The following is a 21610-nucleotide window of genomic DNA, read 5'->3' on the forward strand; positions in this document are numbered from 1 at the left end:
TGACAATTTTTTTTTTAAAAAAAATGTGTATATAAATTATTTTTCTCCCAAAAAACGTTGTTGGCATTTATTTTTCTTCCGTTTATTATGTGAATAATTTTCGCCTTATTTAAGTAATATTGAACTCATGCATGAAGGAGAAAAGTGTGAGAAAAATGTATTTCATGCTCAGTTAGGATATTGCCTTTCGGTTAACATTTCCTTGTGCATGATTGACTGCTGAAGTGGACAGGTTGATTTCGAACATAAAGAAGATATTCCTGAAATCTCCCTTTCGAACCCGAAAATTTAAGGAAGTTGCATCTGAGCTTAGTTTACCTCCGCAACCAGTCTTGACCAGATGGGGAACCTGGATATCAGAAGCTATATATTATGCTAACAACCTTGAAAAATTCAGTGAGGTGATAGATGCTCTTCCAGAAAATGAAGCGGCTTCAATTCGTGAAGTGAAAAAACTCCTGTGCTATTCAAGTTTATTTTTGCACATTATAGTGCACTGCCAGAGACAATTACAATTATAGCATCCATGAAAATCTACGAGGAATCTATGCAGCAGATGATGGAAGTGCCAGGAGAAAAGGGGTGAGCTGTTACGGAAAAGTGCAAGCGGGTAGTGAGTGCAAATGAGGACTTGAAACAATTGAAAACAATTTGTGATATTCTAAAAGGTGAAAGTGCTGTTACCGAAATGCGTCCAGCTACATTAGCTTGTTTTATGTATGCTCCAATAACTTCTGTCGAAGTAGAAATATAATTTTCTATTATGAAAAACATTCTCTCTGACAGACTACTATCAATGAATGTTGAGTAATTAAAAAAAAACACCTTGTAGTTATGTGCAATCAAGACGGAGAAACTTGAAATGATCTTCCCAATGTAGATTTTAACATGTTGCCAGAAATTATAGATAAAAGTAAGCGACTTCCAAATGTGCCTTTTTTCGGTTTATTTTGCCTTTTTTTTATTTTTAGTGCCTATTTTCCACATTATAACGAAAATAAATGCCTGAACTTCCGGGCTCTAATTATTATTATTGTTGAAATATGTATGATAAATTTATTACTATGTCTTTAGGGCAATATTTTCACTGGATGTAGCCAATGGATGCATGGGCCAATCCATGAGTTCTGGGTGTGACAATCGTACGTTCAAATCTAAATATTTTTGTAAACAAAATTTGATTTGATTGATTGATTTAATTTACTTCGCGTTTTGTGCCTCTTGGCTAATTTGCGAAGATGGGATGAATGATGAAATGATGAAATTGATGAATGGACATTCACAAACAACCATACCCGAGCGGGATTCGAACCCGGGACCCGTGGCGTCGCAGCGCGATGTGCTAACCACTCAGCCACAGGGTCCGGCTTGTAAACAAAGAAATTGAGCTCAACCATATCATAATTATAGTATTCAGAATGATGACATTGTTACTGTCCTGAAGAGTGAGCTCTGTGAACAACGTTTCTTTTGGGCAATTCAAGAATAACGGGACTTCCGGGTGTGTCTCACACGGCGGTAAAAGTTTAACTACCACCACACAACTTGAAAAAACTGTGAATTTTTACATTTTTATACATCATATTTTTTTGGGTGGGGTGTACATTGTAATCTTTCATCTCATCTCCCTTATTCCAGCGAAAACATTTTTATTTTTACTGTTATTAATTTTTTAAAAAGTTCCGGGTGTGACCACTGAAAGTTCCGGATGCGATCTATGTGAATACCTCATTAATTAACTCCATTTAATACCATATTACTCACCTAATACTTTAACTGAACAATATCAAAGGGGAAAAGAACCTCCTCAACTCATACATTTTAATAATAACCAAATTTATTTGTGAAAATTACAAATTTATTGAGCATTGCTTATACACTTAAGTCTTAATGTAAAAAGACAAACTTTATCACATTTTCCACTTCTCTGTTTTAATCTGTATTCTTAAAGTCACTCAAGGACATGTAAATATCAAATTGTAACTATTTAGTGTCCCACACTAAGCTTAAGTTAAAGTCTAAGTTTAATGCTGTTTAAATAGTATTTGGACTAATTTTACTTTTTGAAGTGATAGGATCACTTTGTCATGGATTCGCCCGCATATCTTGAACAAATTTCTAAACATTTTTTTTCATTCCCTACACTTAATATACTGAAATCAGTGATCTAACTGAGACGGTATGACCCGGTGTAATTTTTTAACATTCGCACTTGTTTATTAGAGCTGATCGCACAAGTAGCTACGCAATGGCCAAGAATGTACTCGCACATTTCTCTCTCTCTCTCTCTCTCTCTAGTGGTGATAAAAGAGCGAGAATGTGAATCGATGTAGCCTATGATTTAAGAAATAACCCAAAAAAGGGGGGGGGGGATTTATCAAAAGACAGACCTGTGCATACGAGCATACCGGCAGAAATTTATTTCCAATTCGGTCACTGACTGAAATGCATAGTCAAGGGCGCCCGGAGGGGGGCAGAGGGGATTCTTGCCCCCCATCCCCCATGAGATATCACTTAAACTTCATGGAATTCGAGTGGTGAGATTGCAGAGTGAAAATATGGATGAGGGGTGCCAACAGATTAAGTGGTCTGTTTGAAATCTGTGCATTGTGAAAAAGTACAAAAAGACAAAATAGCTGTTAATCACCAAAGTGATAGATGTTTAAGGGAAGGAAGCAATCTAGAATCTAGTTCTATTTAAATAGTGGACTCAAGTCTGATCTTGACAACATCGCCTAGTTATTTCCAGTTCAATTTCAATTTTATGATTTGTAAAATAATAAAAATAATGAAAGGTAATTTGAGTTTTTATGAATGAAAGGCAAGATTTAATTAATATCTTACTCTGCCACCCCCACCCCTTGCCCTCAGTGCTCGAAGTGGAAATTCTTAGCTAGGAGTTGCTCTGTTCAGTTGGAGAAAGGTGGGAGGATGCTTGTATGGATCAACATGGAGAAATGCAGTGGGTGCGGAGGTGCCTGAGCAAATTATCCTATTGGTGGGATGCTTTATAAAAAAATTCTTAACTTGCGAATGGCAACCATATGTTCCCCTCCTCCATTTTGAGCACTGGTGGCCAACTTGAGAAAATCCTCCGGAAACCCTTGTGTATAGTTATTCTAGTCTGTTACCAACTTTTACACAGCGTGTTCAATAAAGTCTTTGAAAGTTAGGGGGCATTCTTAGTCATGAACATAGGCGTTCGCACGTAGGAAGGGCAAAGAAGCATTTTTTCCCAGGGAACATAACGAGCCATATTGCCCTTATTATAGTCAAAAAACAACACTCGAGTTTGAAATTATCACGTTCCTGCATCCCCATTATGATAATTAATGTAAATTACTGTGACTAAAATCAAATTATGCGTGTGAAATTTAGTGTAGAGGAATCTTATCACCGTTATTAAACGATATTATACTCTTAAAGAAACTTAAGTGATTTCAAGCCTATAAAAGTTCCAAGCAACTATGGGAGAGGGATGCACTATTTTCCACGTTATTGAACTATAATATGCCTAAAATTACACTAAGGGAATTTTCGGTCGATCCGGACACACATATATGCCATGTTTCGTACCCATCAATACAGTGAGATGGAATAGGGATTTTCTTTCCCGACTGAACTTTCATGAAGGATTTTGTCCAGAGGAGGCAACTTCCTACAAATGTGTGTGTGTGTGGGGGGGGGGGATATTGACAATATTTTTTTACTTATAATGTATGTTTTTCTTGAGGTATTTGGGGCGGCAGAAAGTGCCTAAGTCGGCGCCTATGTTTTTGCCCCCCATTAATCAGAGGATCTGCGCATTCCTATGGTCATGACGTTAGCGTTCTGTGATTCCATGGAACTATTTATTCTTCTAATTAAGTGGTGGATGTGAAAATGCTAATTTCTAATCCGCTTCCTGCATTCGAGCTGAATCAATTTTCAATTTTGGTTCTTCTATTGGAATTTGAAATAACTGCCCTTTATTTCTGGCATCGACTGTCAAAAGTATAAACTTTCCAAAAATTAGAAATTAACAATGTCAGTTTCAAGGGAGCGACGGGGTATAGCCGGTACCTCTCACGACACTCATGCACATGACCGTAGATAGGAATTTTATTCCAAAATGGTATTATTATTATTATTATTATTATTATTATTATTATTATTGCTGTCATTATCTTTGAGGAGATTCTCTTACTCGATCTACCAAATGAGTGAATAAGCAGCATTGTTCATTGTCTTTTTACATTTTATACAGTTAGTATATTGAAATGCAGTTATTATATTTTGTTATTAAATTTTAATTACCTTCAAAAAAAAGCTTTATAGGTTAGAGGAAGTTTTAGCCATAAAGTAGGCCTATATTTTGTTTGGCCTCTTACATAAAACTTAATTTTGGAATTTTGAACGCTGTGGATTAATTTATTCGTTGGATTAAACGGCAGAATATGAAACACACAACTTGGTTCTTGTATTGTAAACTTAATTTTTTCGATATACAAGGGCTGTTCAAGAAAGAATGAGACTGATTTTGTTATCCAACTATTTATTACTCTGTTTCAAGTTGACATGATATTTTTCAAAAGTAGTCCCCACCCACTTCAATGCACTTATGAAAACGTTTCTGCCAGTCCTCAAACACATGGCCATTCTTTGTGATGTCCTTCAGAATCGCCCCAGACCTCTTTAACACTGCTATTGAGTTCTCAAAAAATACACGGAATACAAAATTTGCATGATTAGTGTGCAGGCAAAACGTGTTTTACATGTCACTTTGACCGTTTTTTATAACCAATTTTGGAAAAATATTTCGACATTTTTTTCAAACCTGGTGTATATTTTGTCCTTGTGTACTAGATGGGACTGGGGATATGCTTCCTACAAATAAGATATTTGGAATCAACATTTGCCTTTTCTGGGTTGTGTACCTGAATGTTATTGAAACAAATATACATGTGCATAATGAACAAATGTTGTAGGTATAACGAGCCAAGAGTAAAGGCTACACCGTAGCAGCAATTTAACACAACCAAATACTACGACCACAGATAAGTATATATGTATATCCTTATCTGTGCTACGACGAAGCATCTGCTCCTGTTTAGTATGCAAGCTGCCATACTGTGCAGTGGGTTGCGTGCCTTCCAGGGGAACTAGTTCCATCGAGGCAACAGACTGCGGAAAAAATACCTACAAGAAAACAAAAAAGAAGCGACAGACAGGGCGAGTCACGCCTTGGGAAAAGAGGGCGTGGTCCCCTTTCGTGGAAAACCTCGAACCAGAGAAGTGCCGCTTTTGAATGGCTCCTGTAAGTCACAATTAAAAGAAGGAATAGGGACACGCATGCCAGAAGAATATTAATTCGAACAGCATGGTCTAATGCTAGCTCCTTTCCGTGATAACACTAGGAAAATTTCTCAAAAGAGTCATACGTAAACGATTTCCTTTACAGAGTATTTGAAAAGTCGTGCAAAACAAACTTTGAAAATGTATGTCATGAAAACCGTAAGACAGGGGTTCCCAAACACCCTAGTCAGAATATAAGCCTATCTAACACTTGCAAGGCTCAGTTACTGTGGTTAGGTTGCTTGCCTTAAGTTAAAAATAAACACATATTTCACATTCAGAAACATTTTACGTGTAAAAATGTACTAACATGTGTAGACTAACAAGTACAAGTCATTTCAGTGAAAATATTGGAACATTTCAAGGCGCCCCTGCAAGCCAGACACGGCGCGGCGTACACTTTGGGAACCACTGCCGTAAGAGATAATTACACAGGGTTTTCTGCATTATAAAGCCTCGTCCATTGAGATAATTTTCAATGCTTAACATTAACAGTTTACTACATGCAGAAAATTATATAAATTAATACCTGGCGGAAAACAGCGTTAATTTTTTTCCAAAAATGTATTCTTGAGAGAAAAATGTATAAGAAATTATCGAAAGGTCAAAATTAGATGTCTGATGACTAATGCCATATCAATCTATTATTTGCAGCCAATATTTAATATGGGGGAATAGGGAAGAGGAAGTACAGAGACAGCTTGATAGTTGGAATGAGGAAATCAGAAGAGCAGGAATGAAATTCAGTGCAGAAAAGAGCGAGGAACTAATAAGAGTAAGAAACAGAGCCAGAAATGAACCAAGAATAAAGATTGACATGGAAGAGTTGAGGGTAGTGGAGAACTTCAAATATCTAGGAAGCATAATTGAGAGAAGTGGAAGAATAGATGAGGAGGTAAAAAGAAGGAGACAACTTGGTGGTGGACTATATCAAGGCGTTCGTAGATTAATATGGAACAGGGATGTAGCTATGAAATGCAAGAAGGTAATATACAACACATACTAGAGTGCCAATAATTACGTAAGGAGCAGATACTTGAACAATGACAGAGAGAGACAAAAGAAAGATGCAGGCAGTGAAGATGAAATTTTTAAGGAGTATATTAGGGAAGACTAGAAGGGATAGATTAAGGAATGAGGAGATCCGACAGACAGTCGGGGTGGTGAAGCTTTAGAAATAGATCAGGCACAGATGAGATGGTTCGGACACATGAAGAGGATGGATGCAGAATAACTACCAGTAAGAGCTTACTATGCACAAGGAGTGGGAGTAAGGCCAAGGGGGAGACCAAGATGTCGGTGGAAAGAGCAGATAGCGGAGAGTGTTAGGAGAAGAGGACAAGATTGGAACAACGTGGAAAGAAAGGAGTGGTGAAAGACCAGAAAAAAATGGAGAGGCTTGACTTCTTCGCCGACCCAGCCAGAGGCAGGAAACGGCGAAGGATTATGATTTATTATGTGCAGCATTTGATGGATTTATGTGGCGCGATTATATGCGTTAAGTGAAAAAAATGTGCCATTTTAGGGACATCACTAGCGGGCCGAAATTTTGTCAACAGACGCAAGCACGACACGACCTCTTTCCATCCCAACAATTTCGTTTTAGATGCAAAATTCGATTGTCCTTTATACTTGACGTCACGGAACCTGCGTTTCAAATATTTTGACTATTCAAGAGTTCGTCTATATCCAAAATATAACATAGATTTCATCTGACACAAGCTATGAATTGACACTTTAACGATCCAACCAGTTGTCATATATGGCTGTTCCTCCTTGTGGTTATTCTTGTCAAAAACTAATATTTAGAATTCAAATATATCATAATAGGGTCTTACTATATATTTTCACTCTTTCTTGTCCTAATAGGATGACCCCTGCACATGACGCTCACCACCTTCCTCAAATTGAGGATTTGCACCTAAGAAATGATCACGAAATTCTACAGGTTCATGTTAGTAACGTATCACCATCCGGGATTATCAACTTCAGGTGATTCCATCGTTATCTTCTCATTCAAATTTTGTACACTGAACTGTAGTGTCAGTGCAGTGAACTAAAACAAGATGAAATGATGCACATAATGGTTATCATCGTCCTTCTTAATGAATGAGTATTAATGGTTGTTTGAATGATTTGCGCAACTATTAACTTTCTCTCCTTTCATGTCAGGATGATGTCCATTTCATTTGCCAAACGGTTTGTCAGTACGGTTGTGTTCTAATTGCGAACAGTCAATGACTAAATGGTCCTACTCCTAATTACGAACACATCAAAGTAAGAAATGATTATAAGCAGACTGGTGATATTCCTAAATTTAAGAGCAGTGTTATATGCTTTGAAATTTGGGTAAAAATTAATAATGATATTATTGATTGACGAAGTTAATAAGTGTAGTAATAATTGACAAAGTTCGTTTCAGTTAAGAATTTGTAGTATGAAAAAATAGGCCCCTCTTATATTATTAAATTATGTATACTTTCTATGTTCAAAATGTGACCCGTAAGGCACCGACATGTTTCAAGTGTGGAAGTGAGTCCCTTGAAAGAATTCGTTAAAAAGACACATGGAATGTGAGAACTTGTAGCCTCCAAGGCAAAAAAATGTGTTCGCAACGTGGACTGTTCGACATTAGGACGACACCGTTAGTACAATTGTCGAAAAAATTGAATGTGTAGCTCTTACCAACAATAGCCTTGAAAGTATCACAATCCTAATACTCCGTGTCATTTGCGGCTTGGTAAAGATTAGGAACGGAAAGAATGCGTGTATTTTCCCTCCCTTCAAAGTCTATTCAATACCAAACGCACCTGAGTTTTACAAAGTTGTATGCACTTCCCTTCCATTTCGCTTGTAGTATTTCTTTTTCTCTACTAGTATTATGTTTCCCATACCTGTCACATACTGTACCCATTACATTCGATCTAATGTAGTAATAATACTATACTACTTTCCTGGAGTCTGTGGGGCAATGCTGTGTGTAACGGTAGAGAATGGAAGAAAGCGAGTGGGCGGAGCAAAGCAGTGCGCGCTGCTGCAAACGGCTGGTAGCTGCAGCAAGTTTTAACCCTACATGCACTCACTTCCCCCAATTGGCGGCTGACCTACATAGAACCATCTATCCACCAATTGTCTTTGGGTATGTGTGGCTCGGTGAGTGTCAACAGCCTCAGTTGCGAAATAAAAGATGTAGGGGTAACATCGCTACATCCCGTTACAACGTTGCCAAGCGTACGTCTGTTTTGGTCAGTTGATTCTATTAGCTTGTTTGTTTGGGTGCTTTGTGTACTAGTGTACAACTTTTATCCAGTAACGGCGCTGATAAACACACACACACACACACACCCACACACACACACTCTCTTCCCCGTTTTACAGCACGTTTGGCAACATGCTGTGTAACCGACGCTCATTTGTTTCGTCCCGCCAGGAGCTTTCGGTGACTCGAAAATGTTCGATGTCAGTCGAAGAGAATTCAACTGATCGCTGATTCGTTGTTTTCAGGCTGCCAGCTGGAAATGCGATCAGTGTACTTGGGCAGAGGACTTGTTCCCGTTCGCATACTGCACAGACTCCTGAAACAGAGTATAGTACATGTTTGCTAAGCAGGGGATCGTGAAAACGCGAAGCTGTAGAAATGTGTTAGATCCCACTCTATGCAACGAGTTTTCGGGAGCCGATTTGTTGCTTGATTTCTTCCTCTTCGTCACAGACAAATAGTTTTCTGCTGAACAGAATATATTCTTATCTGAAACGAACCGCACATACAATTATGAAAACACTGGGATGTGATAAAACAGAACTTCCTATCGTTTCTTTCGTCAGCTTTCTCAAAGTTTTTCTTTCCCGCAGACGCAACGTCAGCCAAATGTTCCGAAGTTTTGTCAACTCCCTTGCTTTTCTAGCATCGATATAAGAATTTGAAGAAACCGCACACAGAAATGCACATAACAAGTAAGCTAAGCTACGTTTTGTGTGCAACTACAGCGCACTCTGCAAGTGCAACACTAACAAGCCTACTTACAAAAGGACGGTCTCTGGGAGTCTGGAAATAGAAATTAACACTTCACACAATATCACGTGACAGGAACATGAACAAGACACCATACGAACATAAAAGATATATAATTGCACGAGGCTATGCTTACTGCCATTTGACATGGCAAAATTTAACAGTTTGTTGACTAATTGTTACCTGCACAATGAAACTTGCAATGAATTTCTAGTGAAGTGAAAGAAAGGTTCATAGCGTGCAATAGTATGACACTAACAATTGCATTTGTGCATTTCCTTCGAAAAGCTCTATTTGGAGTAAGGCCGATATATCTCCACTTCTAATCCTTGGCAGTATCTCCAATTTGTTGATTCTTTTTTTAAGAGTTAAGACATATTCAACAATACATTGTTTCTTCTCTCCTGTAAATTTCATAAATTTGAGTTACGTCCCTCTTGTTCTCACACGACGATTTGTTTTTCAGGCTTCAAACATATGCCTACTTCATGCCTGTGTGGTAGTATAATATTGAAATATCAAATTCAGAAATAGGTAAAGGGTTCTACCAATTTGAACGTCAGAACTTTAAAATTAGATAGAATGAAATCCACAAGTGATAATAACATAAATTTTTTTTTATTTTGAAGAGCAAACAATGGCATTATGTTTGAACAATATGTCGTTCAAATGTCCTCCTCTGCTTCGGTGGGTGGAATGGATTCTGAATGTCCAATTTTCCAGCACGTCTGCACACATATTGAGCGGTATAGCCTCAATGGTTCGTTCGATGTTCCGTTTCAGGTCACGAACTGTGCGTAGCTTAGTCTCATAGACCTTATATTTGACATAACCCCATAGAAAATAATCCAGAGGGGTTAGATCACATGATCTTGGTGGCCAGTTCACATCAACCTTTCTGGACAGAACTGTGTGTGTGTGTACAGACGTGCTGGAAAATTGGACATTCAGAATCCATTCCACCCACCGAAGCAGAGGAGGACATATGAACGACATATTGTTCAGAACTTAATGCCATTGTTTGCTCTTCAAAATGAAATAAAATATTATCACTTGTGGTTTTCATTCTATCTAATTTTAAAGTTCTGCCGTTCAAATTGGTAGACCCTTTACAATCCAATTATAGGCAGACAAGTAAGTATATTTACAATTTTGATTGTATCATTGATTCTGTTGTAAGAAATTTATGCTGGAAAGCTAAAATCGCTATAAAAATGCTTCATCAGCGTATACAAATATATTCCTTCGCTTCAAGTAATTGTTATTCATTCGTACAGTGGGATTTACCAGTTTAGTTTGGCAAATTGTCCATGATTATTTTTATTAATTTTTTTCTTACATCCCTTGTGTTTTTAAGACATATATTTTTATGTATGCTGGTGCAGAAGTTGTCAACAGCTTCATTTGAGTTTTTCTTTTAATTCTTAAAGCTCCTATTGTGTCAAATAAAGTACACGAACATGGCGATGGACAATTTGCACGGTAATATTCATGGATCGCACTGTACATCTTGTGAAACAAACTGTTTTATTACAAGCCAGTAACTAACTACCTTAAACTTTTACTAAGTATAACTTTAACGTTCTATGTTAGTCACAATTGTACGGCAAAAGGTAAAGATAATACTAGGCAAATTGTCCATTACTATTGTCATTCTTCTTTTATTCCACATCCTGTGTTGTGTTAAGGAATGGAATCGGGTTGATGGTAAGTTGACGGTGTTTAGAATGAGTTGTCTTCTGGAAGATTTCCAATTTCTGTACGGGTTTGTCAAAAAATGTATTCCAAAAAATGGAACGTCCTTCCCTGGAAATTTAATGTCAGCCTAGAATTACTTACCGCACATATAATTTCATTTCAGTTACAGTAATTTGCATTAATTACTATGAAGGACTGATAATTACAGGCAAGACTGGTGCGGATCTCTGAAGACATGATAACTTCAAACAGCAACAGTATTTTAAAGGAAGAAGCTTTGATGCCCGCCCCCCTCCCACACCTTCCGCTGCGGATGCCCATACTTGGAAGTAACACACACCATGAAGTACCTAACGACTTCGTATTTAGTTACAATCAATGCAACATGTTGCAGAATAGAAAACCTAGGAAGTGTCATGTTATAAATAATAGATGGCAATGTTAACAGTGTATCGTTATTATCGATTGTTTTATCAAAACATGCAAGGTATAAGGGAGATATAATTTCCCGCTGTTCCATTTTGTAAGACTCTCTTGAATTCAATGTGACGCACAGAACCTAATGCAAATTTAATATCTTTCAGTGTGGCATTTTACTTACTATCTCGGATTGAAAGAGTGCATATAGTTCTTTAACATTTCAGGTAGCTTCTGGCAACGGCACAGCACATAAGTGACCACTTCTGTGTTCGATAAAATATTACAAAAATTTGAAATTCGATTTGCTTATATATAAACCACGATAAACCAAATTTTATATCTGCCTTCGAGTTAATATAGTGTCATATATATATATGCACACACACACAGCTTATACCTATTTTACATATACACACTCAAATATTTCACACGCACACACCTAGTGCAAGAAAGCGCAATTTCATTACTTGCGATATGCAATGCAAAATATTTGAAGTGCACCAAAAAGTAGTTGAATGTGATTTATATGATCTAATTATGTAATAAAAACAAATAGTAAGTATACACTGCAAGGAAGCCCATTCAATAAATTATAACAGGGAAAACAGTGCTGATGAGGCCGTTAATAGAAAATTCAAAATCTTTTGCTGCAATATAAAACAAATTACCTGATTAATACTCCAATCTCAACTAACCTAAGAACGAAAAGTTTCTGCTAAATCACTGGTAGAATATCTGCATTTAAATGCGGTGATGAAATTCAGGAAAAAAATGAAGATGCAAACTCTGGCTCGTGCGATTTAAAATGTTATCACAATTGTGAAATGTATAGAGGTCATGGATTAATGATAAAGGAAATATACTCCACAAGTAACCATAAAAAGTAACACGAATTATACATTTCAGCATAGAAAGGTATTTAGTTATTACCCTGTCTCTGTATTCTAAGTTTGGTTGATGTTACGTCAGGCTACGGAAAGATTAAGCGCTCGGTACAGTATGACGTCATTTCCCACTCTTAGGGGTCTCCCGGTGGCTTAGTGGTAACGTTGTCACCTTATGATCAAGGGTATCCGGTGTCGATACCCGGTGGAGGCACATAGTGGTTCGGATTCCACCTTATACTGTAGTCTCGATTAGCCTATATGTGCAGAAAGTGGACTTAAAACCCACTCAAACAAACAATTATTTCCCAGTCCCACAAATTAATAATTTCCGTAACGTCGGAGATGTTTTGACTAACCATTTAATTATTTGAATCCATCTCTTTCAGTCGCTTCTCTATACTCTTTTTTCCAAAATCGCGACAATGAGGTTGAATGATGAACTGCTGAAATATATTGGGATAAATGCCATTATGGTGCATCCACAGATGTCCGATGATTTGAGCTTACAGGAGCCCCTGGCTTCGTAAGATTTCAATACTGTAAAGATTGCCAACGAAGCTCCCAGATTTGCATCCCAGCCTGGGCATGTGTGTTCGTCGCGATTTGGCCACCACTGCATCCTCGTAGTCATTATAAGCAAAATAGAAATGCAAATTAAGAGTTTTTCAACTCAATTATGCCTATTTTGCGACTAGCCAAAAGTGGAAGAAATGCGAAGTAATATAAACCAAATTAATCAGTCAATCAAATAGACCTAATTAATTATCTTTGTACAATTTTTCATACAATCACAGCGAGTATGTGGAACATGTAAAACGTGATACGAAAAGCGATATAAATTTAAGTGCGCCAAAATGAAAAGAATAAACTAGAAAACACAAGTTGCAAGAAACACTCATAAAGCAAAATAATTGAACCATCCACGCCTTCGGAATTCATTCAACGTAGTTCACACTTGCTTTAAGACAAATAGTACTACTGAATTCTACAATGTTGCTACAATCACTTTTGTGAAAACCGTTAAATATCTCGGCTTATACAACAACTAAGCAACTACGTGTAACATATCTAGATAGAAGCATATATAGATATGCAAATTCATAATTGTGTATATATATATTATTTACACAAATGCGAACAGGAACAATTCTTTCCGAATAATGCACAGGATTAAGTGGTCTGCACATATCGCTTTGCAGCCGTTTTTAAATGTAAGGAATTGTTTTACTTTACTTTTGTTTTAGGTTTTCAAGAAGAGAAATAATCATATTGTCTTCTTTCGAAGGAAGCACTGCTAAAGGAGAATCGAGACCGCAGTCTTAGCTGGAATGTATTTCGCCATTCACTTCACCTACAAATTTTAATCGTGGATGCATTTGTTTATTTCTAATTGTTATCTATAGGCTTCAAGCAAAAATTAGCACATTTTATTTCATGAATAATACATTGAGTGTAGTCTAGTTTTCCTTCACTAGCACCCATAAAGAAATACAAGAAGGAAAAAGTTATATAGAACGGCAAAGAAATGAAGAAGAACGCAGGAAGTGATGTATAAGAAGTGACATTAAACAAGGAGATAAGAAACTGAAGAGAGTATAAAACAGAAACGAAACTTCCGAAGAAGACAGAGGGAGAGAGATACAGAAAAGAAAAAAAAGAAAAATAGGGAAAAAAATTAAATGTAGGAAGGAATAAGCGGAAGCACACAAGGAAAGAAGAGAAAGAAATGAGATACAACAAGCAAAGACAAATTCGTATTTAATATTTAAATAGGAATGAAACTAGTACGATTTGTTTGTCCATTGACCCTTACTACCCTACCACCATTTCTTCCCCTCTAACAAACACCAATGTTTGATCGTTAACTTGATAAAACACTCACTTTATGGTTGTAAACGTCGAGAGGTGGAGGACAAAAATAGATCTCCTGGAATACCAGTTTGAGAGCAAATGTAGGTTTTGGGACAAATGCATTCGCTTGAAATGAACACATGAATCCATCCAGCTAGAGACTTGTTAAAACCATTCGACAGATGGCGATATTCAACAGAATATTTAGTTTAAGGGGCTCACCAAGAGGAGGGAACATTTTTTAGTTTTAATATCTCATTCTCTGTATTTCTCTTTCTATCTTTCATTTTTCTTTCCCTTGTCTAAATCTCACTGTTGGGATCACTCCCTTTATATCTCTTTTTCTATCTTCCTACCTAACTTGTTTCTCTCTCTGTATTTTTCTCCCTCTCTCTTTTCCTGTCTTTCTGTCTGTATGGCTGTATCTCTCTTTTATTTCCTTTTATCTCTCTGAATTCTCTTTCTTTTTTCCTCTCTCTCCTCCATTTCTATCTCTATCTCTGTTCTTCTGCCTCCGTCTCTTTATTTCTGTTTCTGCATCTGTATTTATCTTTCTCTCTCTCTCTTCATTTGTTATCAATCTGCATTTCTCTTTCTCTTTTCATGTCTCAATTTCTTTAATTCTCTCACTCTCTTTGTATTTATCTTTCATCGATATATATATATATATATATATATTTCTCTATTTGCTTATCTATTTCTCTTTCATTTTCCTCTCTCTCTCTCTCTCTCTCTCTCTCTCTCTCTCTCTCTCTCTCTCTCTCTCTCTGTCTCGTATTATTCTGTTTCTCTATTTTTTCTTTCTATCATTCTTCCTTTCTTTGTATATCTATCTCGTTTACATGTCATTTCTTTCTTCTTCTCTCCCATAACTTCCACTCTTATTTTCTATCCTCAATCTAACTAAATCTCTCTCTCTCTCTCTCTCTCTCTCTCTCTCTGTGTGTGTGTGTGTGTCTTGCTCTACTCTAAATGCTCCTGAAAAATCCTTATGTAGTCCATTTGGTGATACAAGGGTGAGCCAAGCCTATTTCACAGTGGGTTAGAGCCTCCATCGCCTCCTGTTTGCGTCACCCCTGCAATAAATATTTTTCCAGATGATACGTTAGTGAATGTTCTAGATTGTATACAATGCCATTTGAATGAAAATATTGTGCTTAGGACTCGCAAAATAAAAATAAAATAAAAAAGGCATTAGGAAATTTTCAGAAGTGTTCAGAAAGTGTTCTCGCAAGGATTATAATCGTGAATATGACAGAAACTTTTATGGCACATAAATTACAGCATACACCTGCTAGTATTATTTGGACTTCTAAACCCAACTGCCTAACATAATTAGCATAAAACGTTCTCACTGATAATTTCTATAGGGAGTCACTGAACCTCTAGCTTGGCAACCGGTGTAAAGAATCTTGTCTTCTGAAATAATCTTTATGTAAGGAAAAATCAGTGCACAGTGTAATTGTGAAGCCCATTCCGAACATTATCACGAACCAGCAATGCTTTATGTTATGCTAAATACCTTTACCAATAAAATGTGGAATAAGTATGTACACTTCGACTCATTGTCGTGGTTGAAATTAATTTACCACTGCTCCCATAAACGAGAACAACAATTCTTTTTGGTAGAAATGTTGATAAGTTTGGTAAAATATCGTACACCGTAGTTCCTTTTGACTATTGTTTAAATATTATTTTTAATACTTTGGTGTGCACACCACGTTCCCTGTAAGGCACCAAGTGCCTTTTGGACACATGGTCCACCGTTGCATTCGGAAAGAATTGTGATACCCCCTTGTAACAAAAATAAAAAATGCAGAGAAAGAACAGATGTAGTTTGCGACCAAGTAACTACATACACTAATTTACTTTTAAATACGTGCAACTACCTGCACACTCTGCAAGTGAAGTAAAGTACAACTAAACCTACTTACAAATAGAATTCCGCTGTGAATCTGTAATGAAATTCACAGTTTACATTAAATTATCCAACTAGAAATATGCTGCGTTACATTCTTAGCAACGTATGAAATCTGGCCATACTATTAAAGGCAATTCTTGGATCTAGATGGAGAAAACATTAACCAAAAGTTAATTAAATTTAATTAATCATCTTTGCAGGACGTTAAAAATTGGTGAGTTAATATAGTCAGCATAATCAGTCTAAGAATAGGTAAGTTAACTTATTTCGTTGCACCACACGCCCTCTAAATCAATGTACTGAAGTTTCATATCAATTATGCATTCAGAATTTCAGGAATACATTACTATTTAGTGTTCTTTCATACTCAATTTTCTTATTTCAACTTAAATATCTTCGTTTAATGTAATCTACGATCATTATTAAATGTAAAATGATTATGTTTAACTTAACATACTAAGTATTTTACCATATTATACATTTAATAGAAAATTTCGAATTATACTATGTTATACATTTTTATACAGGCAGTTTGAAATTCTTTGGCTACATTTCAAGCTTATTGAGGTTATCTAAAAAAAAGTATATAAATCGAACGTCTCACAAGATTTTCTTGGACGCCTAGAGTTTTCTAATGTTAGAGCATTAACAGTGACACCTGTAGTTCGTTCCTAAGTGCATGAAAAACTGCAATATGTAATATACAGCAAAAAAAGAAAGTCATTTCAACAGGTGCCATTTCCTCGCTAAGAGAACTGCTCTTTGAGATATTATTAGTAGTTTCAACAACTGTTATGCGTAATAAAGTTGTTTTTTTTAGAGTTCTTGCTCCAAATAACAAGAATACTCTATCTTTACTAATACCGGTTTAGCTCATGCATAGTTTCTAGGTATCATTGTAATTTGCAAACTATACCCATATTTATACAAATTCAATAGAAGCGACAAAATCTTGAATTCTTTGATTCTGAGAATAATTGCTTTGCATTATACTGAAATTTTGCAATCATTTACAATTGCAAAAATACTGACTGGCCAATATCCCGTACTTCTCTTTGACATTTTAATTATGTTATTTGATATACTTGTTCCATTTCTTTATCTTGCTAAAAGGTTAGTATAAATTCTAACACTTGTTAATTAAAAATAATTTGTGTGCGGAAGAATTAAATAACATTTAACTGATTTTGGAATATTTAGAATTTGAATTCATACTCGTACATTCCTTTCTGAGCGTCGTGCTTTACATTCAACATGACAAACCATGAGTATATTACATCACAAACCGAATTTGCAAGCGAGAATCATATTTACTGAACAGAGGGTTTAAGAGAGAAAGAAAGGACAGACAGAGAAGATGAAGAATGAAAATAAATTGTGATAAAAGAGAAGAGAATAAGAAAGAAAGGTGAAAAGTAGAAGAGAAACAGAGAAAGAGAAAAGAAGATAAAGAAGCAGAGGAAAAAGGAAAGTGATCGATAAACAGAGCAAGAAAAATATGAAATAGGACAGAAACAAGAAGACAGGGCAAAAGCGGAAAGAGAGAAGACATGACACCAAAGCAGATCACACCTCTTTATATTTCGTCCACCTTGAGTCAAGGGCGGCAGCAAGATTTTTCTCAAGAATTTTTTACTTTGCTCTTCAGTCATAGAATTTATATTTTACCTTCATTATTATTGTTGTTACTATTATTATTATTTTAAAAATGACAAAATTCAAATTGAGTTGAAAATACTTTGGCGTTGTTGACAAGTTCCGCTGTTTAAATAGAAACTCTATTCGCCTTGCTTCCTTTCAATAAACATCTGCACGGTATCACTTTGATGATGAACAGTTCTTTGTATTTTGTACACAATCTGTTCTTCATGATACTTCTGATCCATGTTTTTATGCGCCGAAGGGGGTACTGTATGAAAGTAATCCAAAATAACAGTGCGCGAATTATCTGGGTTAGTTCCTGACTTCGGGAATTGATTTCCCGACTTTCAATCTACGGGTAGTCGAGAAATTTGAAAGTTGTTAATTATTGTTATTTTCTGCACTACAAGTTTCTGAAATTTCTGGAAATTAATAGTTTTTATTACAGAATTTCATCGTAGAAATAGTGTGAAAGATTCGAGATTTTCACCGCATCGGGAAATTTCGAAAATTTCCTTCCACGGAAAATTTACCCATCAGGATATGGCATTTTTTTAGTCCCGAATGTTTCCCTTCCCAATCCCGTCTCGACGAAAAATTTTCCGTCTCTACTTACGCCAGTCAACAAGGGTTTAATGTCTTGTGAATAAGTTCTCTCGTTATTTTATAGTACATGACAGTTAATTGCTTTTACTTACAGCCTGTAAATCACAAAAAAATATCACTACAACTTCACCATTCTAATTACATGAACTTTCCCCAGATATCTCAGGGTGGAGCAAGTGCCAGTCTGGCCCCTCCTTTCGGGCTCCCATGCCTTGAGTCTACCCGAAAGAAGAACATCTCGCAACAATACAACGCTTGAGAAGTTGCAAACGAAAACCACTTCACTGGGCAATTTCTGAACTGCACGATACATTTCTCCATGTACAACTTGCTGTAATGTTCTTCTTTACTTCCCGGGATCCATGAGTATTACCATGCAAATTGTCCATCACTATGTTCGTGCACTTTATTTGACACAATAAGAGCTTCAAGAATTAAAAGAAAGCTCAAGACAAGCTGTTGATAACTTCTGCACCAGCATACATAAAAATCCATCACTTAAAAACACATACGATGTAAGAGAAAAATTAATAAAAATACTAGTGGGTAATTTGCATGGTAATACTCATGGATCCCACTGTACAAGGGGCAACTCTCTAGTAAGACGTATCGACTATTCAACGATGCTTGTTTATACAATTAACGTACATACAAATGAACAAACCAAGTTAATGCTTGTAAACCCCCCCCCCCCACACACACACAAAAAACGAGATAATATTGACCACAATATGACTAATGGCACTCCAATAAAGAAGGCTTCAGCAGGAAATTGGATGCTTCTGAACATGAAAAGTTTCTGGTCAATACCAGAAGCCGGAAGAAGTGGACAGGTTAATGGTCGCATGAGAGACGTCAATAAATCCAAGGCCAAAGACTAATATTAGGAAGTGGAAGACCGCTATAAAAATGGACAATGTACCTTCAAGATTCTGACAGGAAATATTCTAATGTTCTATCTTTTCCTAATAGTTTACTCAAGACGCAGTTCATCGTACCGTTGCTCATTTATATCCAAGGCTTGTGCAATCAACCTCGAAATTCCATAATTGTAGTTCAGAATTCGCCCGCTTGCGTATCGATGGCGCGCGTGCTGTTCCACAAGTTCTGTTGGAAATGTCACATCTGTAATCTATGTTCTTGTGGTACTGCTGCAGTGCAGAGGTGAAAAAAGTGACAATTTCCATCTGGTGAACAAGATAATTTTCCTTTGGTGGGAAAATCTGAAAACAGATTGCCTGCCACAGGAAAAAAATAAGGATTAACGAGTACGAATTGTTAACAATGTATGTGACTTGTCAGTAACGATAAAAGAAGCTGTATTGTTGTCGTAGTACATAGATAAGCCGCAAAGATAATCTAATGTGACAAGATACAGCCTTCTACATTATTTTGACAGTAAATTAGTTGCAATGATGCAGTTGTGGGATAGCAGGGCAGCTTACCGGATTAAATTAACTGCGTATAAAGCAAATCTATCATCTGTTAACATGAAATCATTTGTCAATATTTGCACACACCACTCTTGCTTAGCAAAACACAGCATTTTCGCGTACAAAAGCGATAGTCAAAGATGGTAATGTAGGAATAAATAGTTTTATTTAAGGATATTGTACAAGCATTGGATCTACTTTTAAATTAAATTGATTTAGTTTTAAGTTGTCATTGTTAAATTGTTTGTCAAAGTTTATGTTCGCTTTCTTGATCATGACGACATCGGGAAAGAGATGCTACATTGTTGTTATTCTCATTAATAATTAATAATAATCACTGTTCTTCGTCTGCACAAGCAAAGCTGTTCGCAGGACTTCCTTCTTCACTTATTCCGGATTCGACATAGAATGGAGAATATGAACGAAAACATTTAGAATTGAGGAAAAAAGGGAATTTTTAAAAAAATGTCAGGAAAGTAACTTGATTTTGGAAGAAAAATGGAATGAGATTTGCAAGATTTTCTGGAGCAAGAAATATATGCGTTCGTGGGGATATTAACTCCCTCTATCCTACCCTTTCCAAAAGATAATAACAACGTGGAATAGTAGAAAGATGGTAAGATGTAGGAAGGTTTGCTGCAATGGAAGACATAACCCTACCTTACTATGACATCACCACCCTCTGAAATTCTTGGGCACGCAAATCGATGTGCAGACTTATCCTCTCTCTCTCTCTCTATCTCTCTCTCTCTCTCACACACACACCCACACACACCCACACACACACACGTGTATTACAGAATTGTCCATCATCATTATGCATGTTAATTTATTTGTTTCGCATCTGGTAGTAAACGCTGCAAGTTTGTATGATTAAGTATTCAAGCTCTTTCTGTAGATACACGCCATCCTTCGGGATTCTTATAGTAAACTGGAAGTTTAACAGTTTCAACTTTTTTTTTTACAGAAAGTGTCGCTGTTTCATTACATAAACTCTACCTTAAAAAGTCGAAATTATTTCAAACTTAATTAGGATTATAACAACCAGGTTGCATATGAACGGGATAATCGTAGTATTCTTCGAGTTGGTTGATTTACTTTACGTAGATTATTTGTACTTGTAGATTAACCGAGACGAAGAAACGTAGGGACGGTGGAAGGACTGTGACAAGGAAGCTTCCTCGGCCTTTCTTTAAGATATCACGACAGCTAACACCTGTTATTCCTGGATAAAGGCACAGGATAAAAAACTTCAGTTAGGCTGGAATTCGAGCCTGCAATCTTCCGACCGAATACAAATCCGTCATATTAAACATTCGGCTAACATAGATCGATATTTTCCAAGAGTTTGAAGGCGTTCATGAAGGCCTCGAAATACTGTGAAATAATGCAAGGGTCTTAGAGCAACGCTCTGTTTACCTACATCGTTTCGTGCAAGCAGATAATTAATATTGTTTTTCACTGCATGCGAATCAATCATAAAACAGATTGAGAAATAAGACTACTCATGCGATGTAAATGTTTAACAATAGAAAGATAATAAACAGGTACCTTTTGCTGCATCAGAATTATTTTCGATGAAAACAAGAAACATGCATTAACTGCATGCATAATTACAGCAGTCCTTGGTAAAGCTCATGCACATGCCAAAGATAATTTTCAATGCTTCATTATAGACAAGTTAATATCGTTCATGTCCAAGGATTTTCAAAAGCGGAATATAACTATAAAGGGCATTATAGCTGTTTTTTTAGTAGTCAGTCCTATACTTTACCATTTTTCCCCTAATATTTAACGTTTATGAGAA

At 36.4% G+C, this 21610-nt stretch overlaps 1 protein-coding gene across 11 annotated transcripts in view; it reads right to left on the minus strand.

Annotated features, from left to right (window-relative positions):
- Positions 1–21610, minus strand: part of LOC145998865 (band 7 protein AGAP004871) — a 280450-nt gene that overhangs the window by 190068 nt on the left and 68772 nt on the right. For 8 of the 11 annotated variants that reach the window (XM_083135548.1, XM_083135546.1, XM_083135545.1 and 5 more), the window contains exons 3-4: positions 16137–16157; positions 9359–9379 (exon numbers count right to left, since the gene is read on the minus strand). The exons of 1 other annotated variant lie outside the window; for it this stretch is intronic. In XM_083135548.1, the coding sequence (XP_082991674.1) occupies positions 9359–9379; positions 16137–16157 (42 nt within the window). The remainder of the gene's footprint in view (positions 1–9358; positions 9380–16136; positions 16158–21610) is intronic. 2 more of the 11 variants (XM_083135556.1, XM_083135555.1) reach the window with 2 other exon arrangements.

This window comes from Lepisma saccharinum, chromosome 14, assembly GCF_977018435.1.
Source record: "Lepisma saccharinum chromosome 14, izLepSacc3.1, whole genome shotgun sequence".
Lineage (NCBI taxonomy): Eukaryota > Metazoa > Arthropoda > Insecta > Zygentoma > Lepismatidae > Lepisma > Lepisma saccharinum.